Raw genomic sequence first — 22,738 nt, forward strand, 5'->3', positions numbered from 1 at the left:
TTAATTAAAGAGTATAAAAACGAGAGAAAAGTATATATTACTTCTTTGTCATCAAATCTAAAAGTTAATTAATTTGTTTTAATTAAATATTATTTTCGATTTATAATCAATAACCTATGCGAAAACCAAAAGGGCCTTCTCTAATTTTTTTTTTTATTAATTTATTTATATTAATTATAAAGAAAAAATGGACGGTTTTTTTGAGACTATCGAGTTACAAACCTCGTTTAATTTCTTTTTATCTAATTAATTATTCAAACCGAATAAGGTTAATGAATTAATTAATTACTTGAATTTTGTATAAACATGGTAACAAAGTTATTTCTTTATCTTTACACAAAACCCAACAATACGTGCTTTTTTTGTTCATTTTTTATTTTAAGTCTATATACAAAAAGTTGTGCTGCCAAAAACTCAGTGCTTTTCAAAAACAAAAAAAAATGTATCTTTTATTGTAAACTATTTTTTTTTAAATACTTTTTAAGTAAGTTTGCCCGTTTTAAACATTTTAAAAAAAAAAAATAAGTTGTCATGCTTGAACACAAAATATTTCTTATTTAATTTTAAATTAATTTTAATCCAAATCTTTTTTTAAAGCAGCACCGTATTTTTATGCAAAATCTTTTCCTCTTCTCTACTACAAAAAAATTTTTTGCAATTTTTTCAACTTAATAACCTAACTATACAGGCACTATTTATACAGGATGATTCATACCACAAGTACCCCAACGATTTTATTCCTAAATGTCTTTGAAAGTTAAAATGATAATTCATCAAATAAAGCTAAACATATTAAGTGGATTTAGCTGCAATCATCCTTTTTGAATAAAAAGTTTTGATATGGGTGATTTCAATCATCCTGTATATTCAAATATTTATATAAAAAAAAACAAAAATCCATTTAGTATATAAACACATTTGTACTTCAACTACGTTGTCAAGAGTTAATTTATCAACTTTTCTGATGTGTTTTTCTGATATTATCATTACTTTTTACAGTTTTTTATTTTACATCTAAAGGGGGGCTCAAATATAAATGAAAAATAATATCTCTAAGGTCATCGCTTCTATCTTTAAGATCACAAACAGTTCTTTTTTTTTTGTTTTTTAATTCAACATGTTTTTGTGTGTTATTTCAATATCTTTAAATGACTACACCTTCCTCTAATTTAAAATATCGCACAATCAACGTAAAACTGGTTACTAAAATTAACACAAACGGTATTGGCGTTGTAAACGCTACGTTGTAAATGTGGCAATATGGACATTGACTACTTCCACACACCTGGCAAATTGTCAGTTGATATGTTGATGATGCGTCGAAAATTGTTTCATTGAAACGTTCTAGAATTAGATTTTTTTTGTTAACAAAATGTTAATTTTATGAGTATTAAATCTCTAGTTTAAGGTAGGATATTTTAATAATGAGGTGGAATATTCTTAAAAGGATTTTTGCGTTCTAAAATATAACGCTTTGAAGTTTAAGGGTTTAAGGTGGTTAAGTTACTAAATAGAAGAATTATTTAAGTGCGCTTAAAATTCGACCAAAATATTTAAACTTACCTGGTGCATAATAATCATAAACTTTAATTGGAAGGTACTTCGACATATTCGCAACAGGATACCAACGTTCCACTGTTAAATTCACACAAGTTTCTTCATTATCAAGCTAAAAACAATAAAAAAATTAAAAATAAAAGTAATCAAACAGCAAAATACTTACATAATCAAAATAAAACAAAACTTTGGTATCTAAAAATTTCGCCCTTTGCAAATTTCTAACCCTCCTCGTTCTAATATAATAATCTAATCTTTGTTGTTGAATAATATACCCAGTTGGAATCGTAATATCCAAAACAGCCATTCCCGACCTTTCCGATTCATTTAAATTCGTCCATCTTTGACAACTAACATAATTAATATGGGAATGATTCCTTCCATAAAAATCGGCCCTCGTGAACAAATCGAAAGCTTTAACAGGCGGTTGAGTTTGAAATCGAGCAACATCAACGTTATATTGGACATGCATTTGTAAAATGGCGTACCCAGTTCCTTTAGCTTGGACTTTAACGGTACCCCAAGCTTCTGGAATATCAACATATTGCAATTTAACCCTGTTTTTATCGTTGACGTTCAAAACTTTTGATTGCCCCGGTAAAGCTGTTGCTTCAACTGTAACTGTTAATCCGGAAACGTCACGAATCCTTTCCGCTGCTGTATATTCAATTAAAGCTTTCATTGCATTTGCTGTGTCGGAAGTTGAAGCCCAACCACCATTTGTTAATCGTTGGGAATTTAACCAATTCACCATTGCATCAACTAAAATTTCGCGACGTTGAACGTAAACTAACAGGGCGTAAGATGTTGCTTCGATATTTTCAGAATCATAAGTGTATGGAAGACGAGGTAGAGAAAATGGACGTTGATTCTCAGTTTTTGTTGGGGGATCTGGTAATCGCTCTCTGCCGCAATACGCATAACCATTTCCGTTTACAACACTTTGAACGAGAATACTAAAAGCGTCTTCTGCTTGAGGTTGACGACTTTTCATTAATGCGTAAGCTACGATCGCTCGTTCGAATGGTTTTCCATGTTCGCGAAGAAGTTTCATGTTGCGTTCTAACCACTGGGATGCTGCCGAATGGGCATTTGCCACGTCTTTACTAATATCCGCTAAAAAAAATAAGTAAAAATTAAATTTAACCTATTAATACTAAAATTAAAATAAAAACATACTTGATAAATCTTTAACGGACTCCAACATAATCAAAACATGCGCCGTTAAAGAAATATTTCTATTTCTATAGCGAGTTTCATCGGGATAATTCAAAGAATCATTATACTTCCGGTCCGGAGACCAAGTAGTCTCATAAAACGATCCTTCCGGAGTTTGATGTTTTAAAACCCATCGGACACTTTTCTCAATAATTCTTGGGTCGATATAAATAAAATTTTCCCATTCATAAAATGTGGCTTCTTTTAACAATCTAATTACATAAGAAGTTAACCAAACTGATGAAGCAGATTGGTTCCAATCACTTCTAAATAAACTAAAACTTCCATCAGGTTGTAAATAAGATAATTGTTTTTGATAAGCGATATTCATTTGATTGAAAGCCTCCCTTTCTAACGTCTTATTTCTTTGAATTGTATAACGCATATAAAGTGTTGTATACATCGTCGCTGCGAATGAAAATATGTTTTGTTCGGCCGATTCTTGTGGTAAACCCAATAAAGACGATGCGTTTATGGGCATTGTTGGAAAAACGGGGCCTACAACGTCCCCAACAATCGATACTTTGGCTTTATTTGAACCAAAAACATAGTAACGATCGTATTCGTAAGGAATTATTGGAATTTCGGTAATGTTTACGTGCATGTATTGGAAAGCATAACCTCGCGTACTTAAATCAAGTAGCATTGATTGATGTCTGTACTGTGGTAAACCATCCGCCTAATAAAAATAATTATAATAATAACTGATTATGTTTCGGAAATATAATTTTAGATTTACCTCAACATGTAATGTTCGTGTTATTTGATCTCTGCCTAATAAAGTTGAAGCATAAACAGTTACATCAATATCTCCAAGACGTCTTGGGACAATAGGTAGATAAACGACAGTTGCGTCTTGGGCCTAAAAATCAATAAATAAAATCAATTATTTTATGCTACAATATTTTAAAGTTTTATTTTTTACCAAAATATAAATGAAGAATTGATGTTCTCCATCAGTCGTTCGCGGATTGTAAGAAACAACAACTCCATCTTCTTCAACATGGACAAATTTATAATCGGGTGATCTTACAAGAACAACAGTCGCCTCAATGTTATTTTGCATGTAATTGAAAACTGTAACGCGAATTCCAACTTGTTCACCTTGTTTACAAGCTTTTGGCATTTCCACATTGATATAGAAAGGTAAATCTCCGACATACTACAAAAGAAATTAAATTATTTTAAATTACATTTAGTATTCAAAACTTTTTAATTACTTCAATAGCATTTCTTAACATTCCATAACCCATAGTAGGACTCATTGAGAATGCAGAGACCATCCAATGAACGGGGACTGGGGGTACATCAATATTAAAAATATATCTCCCATGGGGACCAATATTAACATCCCTCCACAACCAAACGTTATCATATAATCTTTGAACTTTATTAAACCGATGTTGGCGGAAGAGAGTTAAGTCGGTAGCGTTAATTTCCTGACATCCAACTTCATCAGTACCATCTTTACAATCAATATAACCATCGCATTTTTGTTGTATACTATAACATTCACCATCTAGACACTCCAAATAACCATCGTGAGGATTGCATAATGATGGTCGTTTTGTAATTGGAACGTCGCTAAAAACGACCAACCCAATGTATTCGAAAGTACGATTTGCATCTATTCCAAATGTTGATGATGGGAAATTGATGATTTCGTCGGGGTTTCCTTGGTGGGATAACCAGGTGTATTTGTGAGTGCCGTTAGTTTGTTCATCAAAGGTAGACATTTTTGAAATCACCTTTGCATAACTAAGCTCATTTCCTGCTTGCATTGTATAAAACGCGTTATCAATTCCAGATAAACCAACGTAAGCTCCTGGTTCTCCGAAAATTGCGACTTCAACTTTGTGTCCAGTTCGAGCTTTTTTGTTGTTTATAAACACTTGAAACTAGAAGAAAAATCCAAATTAATTAATCTATAGAAGATTAAAAGATTTTTTTATGTTCCTTAACAAATACTACTTACTTTATTTCGACTTATTCCATTAACAGGAAACGTTAAACTATCCGCTACAACATCACCATATCTTCCAACATACCAAACAACAACCGTCGCAACCGGAGCCATTTCAGCACTTAACGTAATCGCTATTGTATTCACAAAGTCTTGCATTACTTCATCTCCAGTAATTAATATAGTTCCTTTTGAAATCACCAAATAACTATATTTATCAATGTAAAAATTACTTCGGACGTGAAAAATGATGTATTCACCAACTTTCGGCTCTACAGTACTAGTCATTACTTTTAAATGTTTATTTTGCGGACTGTAATGAGCCAACATTAAAAGATTTTGTTCGATTCGACCACCTTGTATATCTTGAAATACTGCACGAACTCTAATTTTTTCTAAAAAAAAAAGATTATGTTGTGTGAAAATAAATTTATAGGTTACAATACAAAATTTTGAGTTGATCAAAAGAAGGCACGCAAGAGAATTTATCCAATCAACTAAAGAAACATGAAAAAACTGAAAAAATTATGTGTATATTCCCTCAGTAGTTGGATTATCCTCGAAATTTAGTAAGAATGCAGACTGAGTGGCTGGTAAAAGAAAGGACCATACAATAACTGTTGCAGTGAATAAAACCAACAAACTGATAAAACACGAAACAAACATGAAAGTTGCGAGTAAGAGAGCACAACTGTGGTCCTTATTGGACCACGCAAACCTCAAAGAATTGAATATTCCTCTTTGAAACCTTTAATAATGGATTTCTACCAATTTTGAAGATTATGGATTCGATGGGATTAAAAATTGTCCAACAAGAAGACATGGAAGCACACTGCCACAATAAGATCCGTATTAACCAAACAGAAAGGCGTTCGTTCGATTTCACAAGATACAACCAGCGCAACACCGGCATGAAATGGGTGGGCTAGCAGAATATATACAACCTGGAAGAATGGGACCTTTATGGACGTAGATTAGCAAATGAAACAACACGATTGCTCAAAATCTACCTGCTCAATTGTACTCAAACATTTTAAGAACATGACGTTGAGGTTTAAAAATGTTTCAACTTAAAAGAAACAATTATGGCTTAGCTTATTTATTTACTTTCAAGGGACACAACACAGGACAAATTCAAGCTGTGCCACTAAAAAAATATAATAAGAAAGAAAAAAAGGACATAGGTCGTACATACCTAGTACATCATAGGTAGTATGAGATTTAGAGCATAAAAAAACGAAAGAATTTCTTTTAGACACGCTCTAGTCGTTCCACGAACATCTCATATTGTGGATTCCATACAACAGTGCAGTAATTCAAAATGTTAAATAGAGAGTCATTAATGAATTAGTGTCTGGAAAATCAGCAGCTGATCTCATGACGATCCAAGCATACGAAAAGCCGTGCCAACCACCAAATCGACGAGCTCACTGAATAATAGCTTACTATCAAACGTCACGCCCATATCCCTTATAGAAGTAACCCTGTCCAACAACTTCCCTCCAATAATGTAGTCAAAGCGTATAGGACCAGGCTTTTTTGTAACAGTAATTGTAAAGTATTTGCTATAATTTATGGTGATTTAGTTTCTAAAACAATATTGAGCAAGTTCACATAGATCTCGCTGAAGAGCAGAACAGTCTCTAGGATTAGACACGCGGCAGAAGATCTTTAGATCATCTGCATACATAAAACAGTTAGCGCGTTTAAAACATTTAAAAGATGTCATTAATATAAATATTGAAAAGCAAAGGTCCAAGAATGCTTCCCTGAGGGACGCTGGATGAGACTGACACCGTCTGCGAGGAAAAACCTCTTAACTCTAACCGACTGCGTCCTATCAGCCATATAGGAAGCAAGCCACTGTTGAATGCTGTAAGGTAAGCCAACATGTTCAATATTTGCATGCAAAAAATTCGTGTTGGCGAGGGTCCAAAACTTTTTTACAGTATTAAAAAATAGCCTTGTCAATTAAGCTCTCAAAGCGCTCTCAAGCAGTTATGCTTGAAATAGTGCGAAGTAAAGTAATATTAGAAACAGTGGATAAAATAATGACTTTAGAAGATTCTCAAAATGATTTGAATGATTAAGAGCAGAGATGTTTAGAATAGGCATCATACCGCCAAAAGAAGTTATCAATAAGCAAGAGATGCAGGGAATATACTCGAAAACCAAGGGCAAAAACGAATGACTGATTTTTGTCAAGTAAGATTTTGTGATTAAAGCGTGTATTTCATACGTACAACTTCTTATAGCAAAATGAAAACCACCGTGAAAATCAAAACTGTTTTAGTTGGAACATTTAGATACATCTTACCTATCTTGGCATCAACATGGCACCCGAAACGTCAAAAACTTTTTCAAAAGACGCACAGCTTACCCCGAAAGTATCCACGTCTAGTGTTAGTTCTAGTTTTAGTTTAATTAACACCGGCCGTGAAAGCCATCATACTTATATCTCACAGCTACTTCTGACTTTTGTTGTAGCATGGCACCAATTTTCCAATACCCCCGTCATAGAAGGCAGCCGCTGGTACTTTAAGTCAATTCTCAATGCTAGTCTGCAGCTCATTGTCTGAGATAAACTTCTGTCCTCCTAGCTCGCAATTCATAAGAGCTAAAAGGTGGAGAGATGGAAATTGGAGGGAGCCAAGTCTGGGCTGTATGGTGAATTACAAAATTCATCCCATTGGAAAGACTACAAGAGGTGATTTGTCGTATTGCAGTATGCGGCCGCAGTTTTTGCATTGTCGTGGAGCTGGGCAATGCCTGATGACAACATAAATGCTTTTTCGTATACATTACTCATTCTTCAATGAATTTTACCTGCATGAATATTCCATCCCACAGCATGCAGAAGTCAAATGACAGCACACACTTCACACTTTGCTGGAGACTATTGTTGAAGGGATGTTTGTGTGCTCAAATAGAACATAAATAGAATATGTGGTCAAAAGGCATAAGTAGGAGTTAAACATCTGAAAATCTGAATGAGATAATCTTTATATAGTAAACTGAAGTAAACAAGTTTATTGCGCTTTCATATGGTTCAGAGGTGTGAAGATTTAAGACTTTACAATTCACTTGTTAAGTAGAATAATTTCAAGAATAGTTGAATAGAATATATGTATGTACGATGCAGACACAACACTGATCAACAATAACTGTTGATAGTATAAATCTTTAATAATGATGAAGATTAAAAAAAGTTTATTGACTGGCGAGTAATAGTAGTGGATCATGTAGGGAGAGTTTTTGACGAAACTCAAAGAAGAGTAAAGCCTTCCTTTATACATTCACCAGATTATTTCACAATGGCATCTTTTAATAAATGATGTTTATAAAAAAAATTAAATTTTCTCACCAACACTTGATAAAATAAGTTGAGCATCCGGTCCAGTTACTTGCAATTCTTGTTTTAAATCAATATTATAAACCCAAACGCCGTCATCACTAGACATTAATAACTTTTTAGCAGGTAATTGTTCTGATCCTCCATTTCGAATGTCAATAGAAGTGTAAACTGTCAGCTCAGATAGCCTAAGTCTTTCTTCAGCAATACGAGATCCATCATGAAATGAAGCAACAATCTTAAAAAAATATAGATGTAAATATTTTTAAGAACATTATATTTATCTTTCTTACATAAACCGTTGCTGGCATTCCTGGTTTAAAAACTTGAGGGGATTCTCCCAAAAATGATAATTTTATTGATGATTCAAATATTCTTGCGGTTGAATAACCTTCGATGATTTCGTCTAAGTAACGATCTCCGACTGTAGCGGTGATACGAATTTCCGTGTCATCTAAAGTTGACACGTAACGTAATAAATCTTTCATTGGATATTTGAACTTGTAAACGCCGTAAAACTAAGACAAAAAAATTATATAATTTTATATGCAAATAAAAAAAAAGAAATTTACTTACAAACTTTAAGCTTGGAACTGCATGGTAAAAAGTTTCCGGAATTTGAAACCAAAAAGGATATGATTCATCCTTAAAAACCAATTAAATATCCATATTACTAATATAAATAAATTAAATTATACTTACAAATTCTAAAAACATTTCTTTTTCATTTGGATCTTTTCCTCTTTGTTCTCCCTGAAATCCATTATAATTGAACGGATCAAATTGAGTACTAAAGCTATTTTGATTCTGATCGCGTTGATCTTCAATTCTCTTCATTGGTCTAATCGGTCGGATTGAAGCTTTTAAAGTTAAGTTACCCCTAACCGGGGCCCCGCTGGTATAATTAGCCATCACTGTTCCATAAATGTATTCATCGGTGCTGAAGAAAAACGCTGGCATTGTTACATTAACCTCAAATCTTGTCTGATAATATTCTTCAACTAAAAATGTCGATTCTTCGACTTGTCCTCGAGCTACCACCCTTATTTTCCATTCACCAAATACTGGTTGATCTGAGAGTTGGTAAGATAAACTCACTGTCCCTAAATTAGACTGTCTAGAGAGCCAACGTTTTATAATTAAATCTCTCGGATCTATCATATAAACGTCGATAACATTCGCAAATGGTTTTAATTCAGTGTTTATGGGAATTGCTCGAAATCGAATCGTTTCACTTTGTTTATAAATTGGTTTATCCATTTGAATAAAAATCGTTAACGAACGTTGTGAAAAAACTAAATTTGTTTCATTTACAAAAGCTGTTCCGCCCAAAACGTTATCATATAACCCTTCAACTCTTAATTTATACCTTCCTTGAGCTGAAGTAAAAGGAACTTGCAATAATAGTGTTTCAGGTATTCCAACTTGAGCGTCAACATGATTTGCGTTAACTTCAACTCCATTTCTTTGAATCGAAGCGCGAACCGTAATCGGTTGTTTTTGCTTCAGTAAAACTACCGATACTCGATATAATTGACCTGGACGGACCATTTTTGACGCTACCACGAAGTAAGTTGCTTCGTTGAAAATCGGGTCGTCTATAAATTTTCTATCGTAGTGATAGTCTCGGAAACGAATGTCGCGGTTATCGTCCGCATCATTTCGACTTCCGGGATGGTAATAGTTATCTTCTTGAGGTGGATACGATCGATCCGTCGGATGATCGTTGAAAGGATTTAAAGGTCTCGATGTTGGTTGGAGTTGTGTTGAGGTTAATGTAAATAATGTGAGGAATGGGACTAAAATGAGAGGTTGTAATGATATTTTCAACATTTTAACTGAAACAAAAATAAAACAAAATATTAAAGATAAATGATTCTTAGGACTTACCAAGTTATAAATAATAAAAGTGATCATATTTATGTATCAATATGGAAATCATGCGTTTGATTGATTTTTACATTTCTTGAGGTTATATTTTTATTGTGAACGTTGATTAACATTATTTGCTTAAGTAAGCAAGATATTCCCTAATAATCGTAACGTTCACTTTTTAGATGTTTTATATATAAACTGTATACCTTATACATAAATACTAGCTAAAAGTGATCCTAAGGGTGGAAGGGGGAAGTTCAAAGTTTCTCCATTAGATGGTTATAAGTAGTTTACAAAATGTTTATGTTTTCCACAGTGTACAGAAGTTACTCTTAACAATAAATTTGAGTTTGAATAAGTTTAAAAAAGTTTGGCTATATGAATATCTTACTAATAATAAAACTTGTTACAATCAAAGCTTCGTATTTCACAGTAAAGTTATGATTAGTCCCAACAAAAATTAATCTTTGTTTACTTTACATGTTTACAATAAACAATAGATTAGGGACGATTATTGAACTTGAAACGTAAACCTTTTAAACGATTAAATGCTATCAACCATGAAAAAGTTGTATTTTTTTATTGTTGAGAAGGTCAAAGCTAACATACAACTGATCGTTTTATTTCCATTCATGACTTTACAATGGAAGTAATTATTTCAAGCAACGAAAGTGAAGCTAAAAAAAATACACATCACTAATTTTCTAGTCTATTGGTCATGAAAAAAATATAAGAAAAGTTGTTTAGATTTAATTTATTTTTCACAGTTTTAATGTATTTCCCCGTTAAGATACTTGAAAAGCTTTAAAACAATAGTAGGATGTTCAGAAAAGATTCTTTTATGAAACGATGAGAATTTTTTTTCATAAAAGTTGTTGACTCAAACAGGATGTGAAGCCATTACAACAATTTAACAAAAAAAAGTAACTACTTAACAGTAAATTTTACAAAATTATGTCACGGTTATTGAAACATTTATAATGAAACCACAAATTAAACCACCGATTGTTGATTTGGACACTGTTTCTAAAATTACTTAGAAAATTGCTGAGTAATAACAGCGAATTACGGATATTTTCTAGACACTAAACACTCTAAACTCTCTAAACAGTGAGAATTTTAGTACTTAATGATGTTATTAGAACGACCGAGAAGACTTTTTTTCAGTATGGATGTCGAAAGAAGAAACATGTTAATTTACTTTTTTTTTTCTTAGCAGGTATTCAGGTAGGTTGGAAACCAACCTACTTTTTGAATGGATTGAAATGACTTTTAATTTCATTGTGATTCGCAAATTTGAAAGTTCATGCTTCTTTACGTAAGAAAGAAATGTTATAAAAAATAACCTTCTAAAATTATCAAAATTAATCATCTAAATCTTGTATTAAAATATTTAAATTTTTGTACAATTACTTTTTAAATGTTTGTCTATAATTATTCAGGAAGGGCTTCGTTTGAGCCCCCTTATTATAGAAAAATGTTGAGGTATTGATTATACAAAGAAGAAAATGGTTTAAAGTTCAACGACTTTTCCTCTCTATACTCAAACAAACCCAACTAAAAACTTCCTCAAGGTGGTGATAAAAATACCTTTAAAACTAAGCAAATGAATATCGGTATACGAAGGAGAGTGGATTCCCGGCATAGATTAAATTACTAAACCGGCATTAATTAAAGGAAAATACCGGTTTGTGTTTGGGTTCTGTTTCGATACTCTTACACAAATATCTTCCGTATTATTAAAAATTAAGAAAGAAAAAAGAAGACGGAATTTAAATTTAAAATACTTTATAGCCTAAAGCTATTATGAAGAAAGTTTTTAATCCTTATCGAGATATTGATCGCTTAAAAAAAGTATAAAAGAATTTTTTAAATTATCACTAAAGTTATTTCAGCACAAAAAAAGAATCTTATTTTTTCAAACTGTTGACATGAAGAATTCAGAAAAATATTTTACACAATCAAAGTGATTGCAATTTTTCTTAAACACCCACACAACACGTTTTAACTCCATGTTTTATGGCATGATTAATCGTTGATCACAAATCATGTGTAAACAAAGGTTAAAATCAGAAAATGTGTCAATAGAAGGTCGATTAATAAATTAATAAAATAGAAAGTCCAGTTCTATTTCAAATTATAAAAAAACTCGGAGATGACAAAAAAGTAAACGACAAGGCGACAAAGAAATTTGTCATCACAATTAAAATTAAATTAAAGAAATGATTTCATAAGAGAATAATCATTATAGAGTCATTAATCATTTTGTGAGATCGTTAGCTGACACCGTTTATCCCACACACAATGTTCTAGAGCTGTTATGTAATTATTATGATTTCGAGAGGTTTAAACATCAAATTAGAAATAAATTTTAATTATTAAACCAAATAAAAGTGAAATAATTGAATATGAATTCAATTGACCCAATTTCCCATTATCACTTATCACCACATTTATGAAGATTTTTAATTAGCTTATAAACCTTTGACTCTTCGGAACGATTAAAATTGATTGAAAACCGATTAATTAAAAAAGTCCTTTCAGTAAGTTCATCTACGGGTGAATGAAAAGTTATCTAACTAGAATTTTGGACCAATTCTTTTATTCAAACACAAACAAAAACACATCCACCAATTTTTAAAAGAAATATTATTGGTATTCAATAATTTGTCGGGATTCTGATAAAAATTATGGCACGTGGCAATTCAGTTCAATCCTTTTTGGGTTATTGACTTTAGGTTGCAAAAAAAAATATAGATAAAACCAGCCCTGGTTTAAATTTCGAGAGGGTTTCCGACCCTCCTACGTCCTAATTCATGAGATTAGGGGAACGTTGCATGGATTTTGAGAGGGGTGGTTTTAATCTCTGTTCATTTCACCCTAGAGAAGACGAGTGGAGGCAGAAAAAGCACGTGTCGCTTTTTCCTGGACTGCTACTAAACATTTCGTTTAATATAAATCATTTTAACGGAAACCGACAGGAAGTTAATGTTAACAGAAGGTAAAAGAGAGGTTGGGTTTATATTTCTTTTAAGGTTTTTTCAGGAAACACGTTTGTTTTGACATGAAGCGTATGTTAAAGAAGAAAATAAATGTTTGAATGAAAAGTTCTTGTCTTTGTTAAATAGATTTCAACATATGTGAAGTATTTGACATGTGCGAATAGAATTTCGAGTTTGAAACCAGTTGGGAACGATTTGACAAAGTTATTTAACAATTTAAATATACAATTTTTTCGTTTCAATTTCTAAAGCATTAAAACTTCATTTTCCATGCGAGCTCAAAATTAACGACCAATTAAGGTATTTTTATGTCATAGTGGTATTAAAGTAAATTGATGATGATAATTCCAGTAAAATAAAAAAAATCAAGAATTTTTAAACATTTCGGAATTTTAAAACAAAGATATTTTTAATTATTCCATTTGCAATAAAAGCTTATTTTCGGAACTACAATCTTAAATTAAAAAGAAACTTCTTAATGTTAACGTTCTACATTTGGCGAATTTGGTTTTGTTTTGATTTATAAAATTTTATTTACTTAACTATTTTTAATTTTGAAGTTATGTTATTCTTGTATTCGTTTGAAGCTCAGCGAGTAAATAGAAAGTGTGTAATGCAGAATAGTTGTCTAGAGACGCGATGATTTGGTTGCGAGGGGTTCTGAAGGAAATGGCGAAACGAGAGTGTTGAGTGTAAATGCCAATACATTCTAATGCATTAAAAATTATCAGTTTTAGAAATGTTGAAGAATAATAAAAGTAATTTTCTTTTGAATTCGAGCTAGTTAAATGTTTCGTACTTATTTAAACTATTTATTTTCTTGTGTATAATCTTATATTAGTGTCTAGCTATAAAAAAACAGGAACTAAAGTGACTCTTTTCTAATTAAAGTAAAACTCAACTCTGGCGACTGATTTTTGAATAAGAATCTAAGAAGATTTTAGAATATCTTTTTAAACAAGTCAGTCCTTGCTTATTGCTTGGTATTCTCAGTTAGGTAACAAGTTATTGATGAGAGATTATCTACAATAACTTATTTGAATCATAAGTTAAGATATGTGTGGATTTATTATCACTGAGAATATTGATGAAAAAAGTTTGATGATATGAGCCACACTTTTAATGTCCCACTTGGTTAACAGAGACAAAACTCTATTAATTTTAGATCAGATATTGATTATTCAAGATTAATTTATAAATACCGTTTAGCCAACGACTGTCGTCCACATACTTCTGCTCCTAATAATGAAATCACTTCTTTTCTAAATAGATTAACCAAATTTAAGAGTAACAAAAGGAATATTTTTAAATATATAGTTTCCAACACGTTTACAACATCGCTGACTATTTATTATTATAAAAGATATAAAAACAGTTTTTAGTTACGGTAAACTCAAACGCATTTTATAGTTTAGAAGTTGGAAGACACCGTTTGATTAAAATTCTGCTCATTCTCTAAACTCTAAAAATTTTCTTTTTACAATTTCATAACATGTCAATAAAGCGAAGCAACGGCTATGGTGCAGCCTGTGCCAGTAATCTGTCGCTAATGTCACCACTTGTACTCAGTTTAAAGTTGAAAAGCTGAGTGACAACTCTAACAGGTCGGAGATTCTACCAGTAGTAAAAAACCAAAACTCTATCACTTCCATTTGGAATGGGAAAACAAAGACTTCTTTACAGAAGTTAAAAGAACGTGTTTGTTTATTAAGAAATGCGCTAAATTACTCTAGATAAACTTAGATGAGTCGGTAAAAAGGAAAATAAAAGCTGATATAATCCAAAAAATCAGTTAATTGAACAACATTCATTTTTTTATAAAACTGCGTTGATTGCACAGAAGAAGTAACCTTATGAAACAGGCGTTTTCAAAATATTCTATATTATTATATAAAAACTTTCTACTATTTCTGAAACCAAACAACGTTATAAAATTGGTTGTAAAAATTGTGAACAAGATCAAAACGCATGCAGTACAAAGATTTTTCCAAAACTTGATCGATGAAATGAACGGTCGCCGATTTCTAAATTGAAAGATTAAATTTGGTTGTAAGATTTTCGGTTTCTTGTGGAGCTTACAGAGAAACTAAATGAGTCATCACATCGTTCTTCCATCGTTTCTGTGCTCTCCTTTAGCTCTCTACCTCTATGCTGTTTAATTTAAAATTTTCTCCTCTTCTCTGTCTCCACGCATCGGTTTCCAACGTCCCAGAAATGCTATTCTTTATACTTTTATGTGTCGTACTATGTCAATGCACTATCCATGAGCTTGTCCAATTCGTGGTTCATTCTTATTCTCCACATTCCAGCACCATCTCATATCAGTCCATATGTTATGAATAAGATCCGTCTTTCTTAGTGAGATAGATCTTGAGTTTCAATTTTCTGTCTAGTACTTTAACCATCAGTAGGTGTCTGCAGACATAGTAGCACTTAATGTCATTAAGTATTCTAGCCTCAATTTGTTTAGTGACATTATTTGTTTTCATTATTACAGGATATCAAACATATATAGCTTTGTGGTCTTTCAAATGACTAGGAAGTTACTCATTGATGTTGCGTTGGTCTAAGTTTCTTCTTCGGGATCTTGTGGATATTTTTTTTTCCTCAGTTACGACTTGGGATCAATACGTTATCTGCGCAGTTACATAGCTGCATGATTTTTGTATTGGTGAAATTTCCCATTACAAACTCCCGTGAGGCAGCTTCTAAAAACATATTAAATATTAAGGCAAAAAATACGTCACCTTACTTGACTCCGCAGTTTATTTCACATTCTGTTAGCTCTACCAGAATTCTGATAATTGCCTACGATCCAATTAGCGTGATTTCAATTGAGCTCATCAGCTTCTGTGATTTACTCGAAAAACTTTTCGTATCTGCTCCGCAGAGTGTCGATATGGTCTATAATTCAGTGTTGAAAAGTCTTCACATGTTGTTTTCTGATGCTTTCAATAGATTAGCAGGTATAGCATCCTTTCCACGTTCTTTCACTTCTTTATTGTTTATACAGTTTCTAACACATCATCATTTATGATGGAGACAAAAGGTTAAAAACATAAAAATATAAGGTGTAATCGTTTTAACTCGATCAAACGTGTGTTTTCTTATTATTTTTATTATTTCACTATAGATATTTAAACAAAACGACAAAAAAATAAATCTAATACATAATTTCTATTACTTTTTTTTTGTAATTACTAAGGAGCAATATGTTTAAGATTTTATGAAAGAAAAATAAATAGAAGTAATAATTCAAAGAAAGCGAAAATACCATATTGGAATGTAAAAGCTTCTTACATTCCATTTCAAAACATATTAACTTCAAACATATCGTATACATAGACTTGTAAGTTGTAAACTTGTAGACAACCTAAATGTGCCGTGCATTAGAACTTGGATATCGTTTCCCCTTTTAAAATAATAAACACACGTCTGGTTCGGATTTTATTATCCTTGTTTTCATATTATGAAAATTTTAATCTATTTTAGGACCACCTGTTGTTTTAGGACTTTCAATACCAAAACTAAAATCGTGATTTTACTCAAAACCATTTCTATTTTATATAATACAATAATAACCTTTGCGAAACAGTATTTCAGTAACTTTCACAACTACTTACTCTTGCAATAAAATATTTGCTTTATTATTAAGAGTTCGTGACTTTGAATTAATATCTAAAATTAAAAATAACAAAATAAGTATTGTTGTGACACAAAAAATTGTTCTCACGTCCAAGCAAATCAAGCAAATTTACAATGTTAATTGACGAAAGGTCGTAAATCACAAATTAAATCAGATTTGATATGTGTCAACCCCTTTTTTCGAAAAGGAAACGATTAGTTAACACTTATTGAGATGGTTAAGGAAAGTAAATGAGTTATGAGACCCAATAAGGTTCGTAAAGGTCATAGTTAAGGGTTTAAAAAAGTGGTTCATAAATGAAAATAAGTGGACACAAATGGATATAGAGGGATGATAAGTGAACACCTGGTTAGTTAGAAAATGGGTGGTTTAACTGTTTGGAACGTAATTTTACCCACTACTACCCCGAAAATAAATTAAAACCTATCAGATTACAAATGAAATTTACATATTAACAGATGTTAAACGAAACAATAATAAATCGTTGTAATTAAAAAAACGTATCTAAATTTCCAACACGTAATAAAATCAATTGGATCAAACATCAACTTAAGAACCGTACTTAAATCTAATTTTAAATTTATTTCAAGTACTTCTTTAAAGTACCAAACAACGTCCTCAAAGTTGTCTGTTACCAAAGTTATTTTTAGAACAAGATTTATTTGCAAAGATCTTTAAATAGATCTTCTTCAAGCAAACGATGCAAGGAAATGACTTGCATGTTAATTTTTTGCAACAAAATGACGTACGGAACCATGCATAAATGACATGAATCACCCTTAATGCAGTTTGGGTAACAGTTGGTCACCCCTTCTTTAATGCAAAAATTTGCTATAAATTCGAACAGAATTTAGTCATGTTTTTGGAGAATTTATTATATTTAGGAAAAATAATTGTTAGAAAAATCTATGTCAAAGAATCTACAGAAAACAATATATCCGACTAACGTAAATTAACATATCGAACTGTTAAACAATGGGAATTCTTAAAATAGATATACCAATAATATTGGCTGTTTTTATTGATTACAAGCACTTCAGTTATAATTGTGATGATTTATAATACCCAAAATATCATACCTAGTTGTTCTTTAGAAACAAGTCTAATAAATTCTAATCAGGATATAATATATACTCTGAGGAAGATTGAATTATTAGCTTTTTTAAAAAGTTGTTTCATTAATTAACATCTTGTAGATCGTTTATCCTGATTAGAATTTATTATACTTGTTGCCCACATACGGTCGTTTGATACTTCTTGTTCTTTAGAAAAACATAAAATGTTTAAAAAATCTTTAATTCAACAAAAAAATGGCAAGAAAATAGTTATTTATGTATCAAGCCTACTTTTCTATTTGGGGATGGGTCAAGTCAAGCAGTTGTGCCGTGGCGCCAACCTTTAAATAATCGGTATTAAAAAAATCTTTAGCACTGCGAGGCATACTACACTTTATCTGTAATCAAACTTTTCTTAAAATTGGCCATTGCCCTTCTGTCGTAGAAATAATTATTTTTTGGCTCGGCAGTTAATTTTGTGTTTATATGGCAAATGTCTGCCAGCATTAAAATTTAACCAGTTAGTTCAGATCAATTTTTATGTTGAAACCACATCAGTTGCATTAATAAAATAAGTTCGACAAAACAAACTGTATCTATGAAAAGATGAGTACATTTTTAAAATATGTAACTTTAAACATAAAGTCTCAATTTATTCCCATGACAATAATCTTATTGTTTTGTGCTTCCCATCTCATGGTTCACACAAATTTCAGGTTTTGGTTATGAGTTTAATGAATTATGCAGATGTTGTGGAGACGAAGTCTATAAGTAGGCGAGATATCATACTGGAGAGGTTGGGTTAGGTTGGCTTACTAGCTTCCACAATACTAACTGTTGTTAATGTTTCTGAAGTGTTGTTTCGTCTCTTAATAGAAATGTTTTCCGTAAGTAACATATAAAACCTATCTTTACGTCACCTTGGATAAAATAGTAAATACTTTGGTTTTATGTAAGTCATTTCTGTCTCTTTGAGGTGAGCTTGGAACTTTGTACTATTCCACGGAAGAAAATATTTTGCTTGGAATAATCTGGCAGTTTCTAAAATAATATAAAACTTTTTTTAAGACTCGGCGAATATTTTTCAGGACATTTCCTTGGATAGTGGATATTTTGGTCTTTCTCCACTACGTTGGTGTACTCTGTTTTGATCTTGGTCTGGTCAGTCAGTTTGGACCGAAACAGTGGATGAATGCTGCTTTAAATGATGTTGCTAAGACAGGCCATAGGTGATTCTAAAACTTCTTTTCGTTGATTATGTTGGTAGTGAAGGACAAAAATCATTATTTTCATATCCACATCACATAATGATCTGGTCTATCTGGTCAGTATTCCTCCTAAAATGTCGTCCTTAAAAGCTCTATGTCTTCTAAATTGATGACTAATAGGTTTCAAATTGAATGCACTCATTTGTTCACAATAGAGAGAGTTCAAATATTCTGTGTTTTAGAGGAACAAACAACTTCTTCCACCAACTAGATAAAAATTAACAGGTAGAATTTAAATGATGATTTTTCTATGTGTCAAAACTTTATAAATAAATTTATTTGTAACAAATAACGTTATCAAAGCATCATCATAAAAAATAATTTTTAAGTTTGCGGTCAAATTTATCGATTTTACACATATGTATTTCGCAGAGCCAGACCGGACACGTTACCACGAAGGGGTAACTAACATATTCGCCTTTTCTATCTTCTCAGTCTCTTTCTCACTTCTCGTCGTGCATTCTAAATCCTAACTTCTCTTATTTACATCCATACTGTAAATAACTTTATTTCCATATAAATAAGTTTTCTATATAATAAAATATTTGTCACTAAATTATCTAAGAAATCAGTTTCAAGCATCAACAGTGAAAAATTATTGTTGCAAATCAATTACTCTTTTACGATTTAAAACAGTTTTTCTCGAGAACGAATTAGAATTTATGAATCATTCATTGAGTAAATAACCAAGCATGACTGCAAAGATTTTTTTGTACTTAACAAGAATCACTATAACGATAATGTCTGCAGTTTTAACCGCAGACAACCGGATTTCGTTATTTTTTCGTCCTTTTTTCAATCATTCTAAGGATTCATAATCAATTCAATCCGAAACTTCGATTTGTTTATGCCAAGTTGGAAATAGTCAATTTACACCTTCAACCATAAAAAAAACGTGTAAAAAACAACGTTTCTGTTGTAAAAAACGAGGTGTTGGTTTAAAATAAACAATTCTTTTTATAATCGTAGATTTAATAGTTGTTTTATTGTCCGAAATAGTTAATGATCTCAATTTGTTATTTCAGCCCTGCTTATTAACTTTCCGTGTTCTATTTTGGTTGGGAATCTCTTTACTGGACGTCTGGATAAAGCTTAGAAACTAGGGCGGAACTTTACAGTTGCCAGAAGAATTCAAAATAGATTGACAAAACAATATAAGTAGTAGGAGTACGAAGAATGTCTTAAAAATGTCAATGATATTCTTAGTAAACAAGAAATTGTTGCTTTTAAAGTGTTGAAGATCTATATAGATTAGTTCATTCACCCTAATCCTTACAAATTAAGGACAATTATTGCGTTTCAAACCGCTTTGAGTATGTATTCTTGCAAGAAAAGTGTTAATTAAATGTTGTTTTTAAAAAAACAAGTTTAACGTAGAAATATTTTCACTTGGAACACTTTCAATACAGTTTGCATGTTCCTATTCGTTCTGATTTCATCAAAAATAATAAAGCAGCTGCACTCCACGTTTTACAGTTGAAGGGAATTCGGAACCCCTCTTTTATTTGTGTGTTCCTCCCAGTCAACAATGCATGTGCTAATTTTATTTTTAACGTGCCAATAGTGGTAGTACTTTTCTATGCCGTTCGAGGCACGTGTTTATAGTAAAAAAAATGGGGTGGACTTGATAAACGTGTTATTTCTACTTTTCTTTTCTTAAAATAAAAATGTGCAGATGTCTTTTCGTGTTACGAAGTACTGCGACAAGTTTTTATGCCGATGTTGACGTCGGAATGTAAAAAAGGAACTAAAAATGAATAAAGAAATAGATATAAATATTAAATGTGTAAAATTTTCCCCCCATCAGATCAGTAAATATTAAAAGAATAAATCATGTAAGCGATAATGTAATTTTATCTCCCTCAATTTTAATAGGGTGAAATACAAAGGGGTGATTTGTAATAAAAAAAATAAAGATAAGAGAATATTTGAGTAAGAATTAAAAGTAGAATTAACAGTAGCAGTAGAAGTAATACTAGATCTAGAAATATTAGGGTTTAGCCGTTCTAATAGACGAACGGGTAAATCCGAATGTTTCTAGTTCTAGGTACAGTGGGTCAATAAAGCATTTGAACACCGTCCAATTATGAGGTACTGATACATTGTGATAATGTATTAATATTGTAAATATAAATAAATCTCCACAAATTATCTATAAACATTCCTATACTTATTTATTGTAGTTTCAATCATGTTGGGAAAAAGTGCAGCTGTTCAAATACTTTATTTAACATTATTTCTACATTTGTTAATTAAATCTTTAAGTAATATTATAGTCTAAGATATAAGATGCTTTATAAGTAGATTATATTGATGTTATATATTTATAATATTAATACATTATTGCAATATATTAGTACCTCATAATTGGTCATTGTTTAAATACTTTATTGACCCAATGTAGGTCCAGCGTTAGCTCTAGTGCTAGTGAACAACTAAAAGTAGAACTAACACTAGAGCTAGAACTAGAAAGATTAACAGACGTACGTCTCTTAAGACGGCTAAAGTGGAATATTTCTAGTTCTAGATGTAGTGTAAGTTCTACTTCTAGTTGTTAACACCAGCAATAGAACTAACTTCTTCTGACACACAGCTAAACTCAAAACTTTCTACTTCTAGGTCTAGTATTAGTTGTAGTTTTAGTTTAATAAAAACATACAATCTAAAGCTGAATAACAACTAAAACAAAATGCTTTTACCTACATGTTTTGTATACACAACATTTTACAATTATTAATATTTATTAGTTATATATTAATATTGTCATTTAAAGCAGCTACCCAACAAAAGATGGTGTTAATGCGTAATTAAAAATATAAATTGCGCATACTAATACACGAATTATAATTTTTCAATAATCCCGCCAAAAAAAGTTTAATATCAACCTCTTCATTACAATTCCAACATTATTTGATAAACTTTTTAATAATCAAAGTCATATTCAAGAAATTACTCATCCTAATAATTCCAATTAAACTCAACACCAAGTTTAAAACGCTCTTGTTCAATGTTTAATCATCAATAGCCCTAAAAACTTCAAACCAGAAACTTAATTTCTTAAGTTTAAATAAACACCTCCAAAAAAAAACTTCCAACCCTCTAACTATAACAACTCGAAACGTAACATTGATGTAAACAAAACCAAACGAGCAATAATTAAGAAAATGACTCACCTGTAAATTCCATCACAGTTCACACCGTAAACGCCCATTAAAATAGATATTTTTTTTAACAAAACCTCAATAAATGTAAATTAAAATCAATCAGCTAGCAGGTTTGTTCCTTTAAAATCCAATACCAGGTTTCTTTGGCGGTCAACGCCCAATTTGTACAACAAACAAATAACTCACCTGAGATTCGTGTTATTTCTTCTTCTTGTCACTCGATCGGTGACCGACCGGATACAAGTTTTTTTAACTTAAGAATTTACCTTTTCTAGCACATCTTACCGGTTAAAACGTGTATTTTTGGTTTGTACCAAGCAAAGAATAAAAAAAAAGTTCGTCCGGGGAAAGTCTTAATTAAAATGCGAAGAGACGCACCTTAACACTCACGAAGCCGTGTGTTAACTGAAGAAGTATTCGAATGTTGGTACGCATGCGCAGTTTAAAAATCGGAACAGGTTGCAAATTAGTGATTTCTTTAGGGACTTTCTTATTTTAGGTTTATTTAAAATCCTTTGAAAAGAAATTATTTATATTTATCAATAAATCATATTTATTCACAACACACATATTATTTAATCTTACTTTTATTAATAAACACTTAATAATTAAGAAAATCGAATTATATTCCTCACCAG

The 22,738-nt window shown here is 31.4% G+C and overlaps 1 protein-coding gene across 1 annotated transcript; it reads right to left on the reverse strand.

The window, feature by feature from the left end:
- Nucleotides 1–1,089: 1,089 nt before the first annotated feature.
- Nucleotides 1,090–22,507, reverse strand: LOC111419647 (macroglobulin complement-related). Its single transcript, XM_023052487.2, has 13 exons — nucleotides 22,287–22,507; nucleotides 8,793–9,928; nucleotides 8,667–8,735; nucleotides 8,384–8,608; nucleotides 8,103–8,328; nucleotides 4,751–5,133; nucleotides 3,996–4,673; nucleotides 3,701–3,937; nucleotides 3,515–3,637; nucleotides 2,737–3,454; nucleotides 1,724–2,673; nucleotides 1,564–1,669; nucleotides 1,090–1,344 (listed from the first exon to the last, which is right to left on the reverse strand). The coding sequence occupies exons 2-13, from the start codon at nucleotides 9,921–9,923 to the stop codon at nucleotides 1,145–1,147; spliced, it is 5,046 nt and encodes a 1,681-aa protein (XP_022908255.2). The 5' UTR covers nucleotides 9,924–9,928; nucleotides 22,287–22,507; the 3' UTR covers nucleotides 1,090–1,144.
- Between the last annotated feature and the right edge of the window lie 231 nt (nucleotides 22,508–22,738).

The sequence above is a fragment of the Onthophagus taurus genome, chromosome 7, assembly GCF_036711975.1.
Source record: "Onthophagus taurus isolate NC chromosome 7, IU_Otau_3.0, whole genome shotgun sequence".
Classification (NCBI taxonomy): Eukaryota; Metazoa; Arthropoda; class Insecta; order Coleoptera; family Scarabaeidae; genus Onthophagus; species Onthophagus taurus.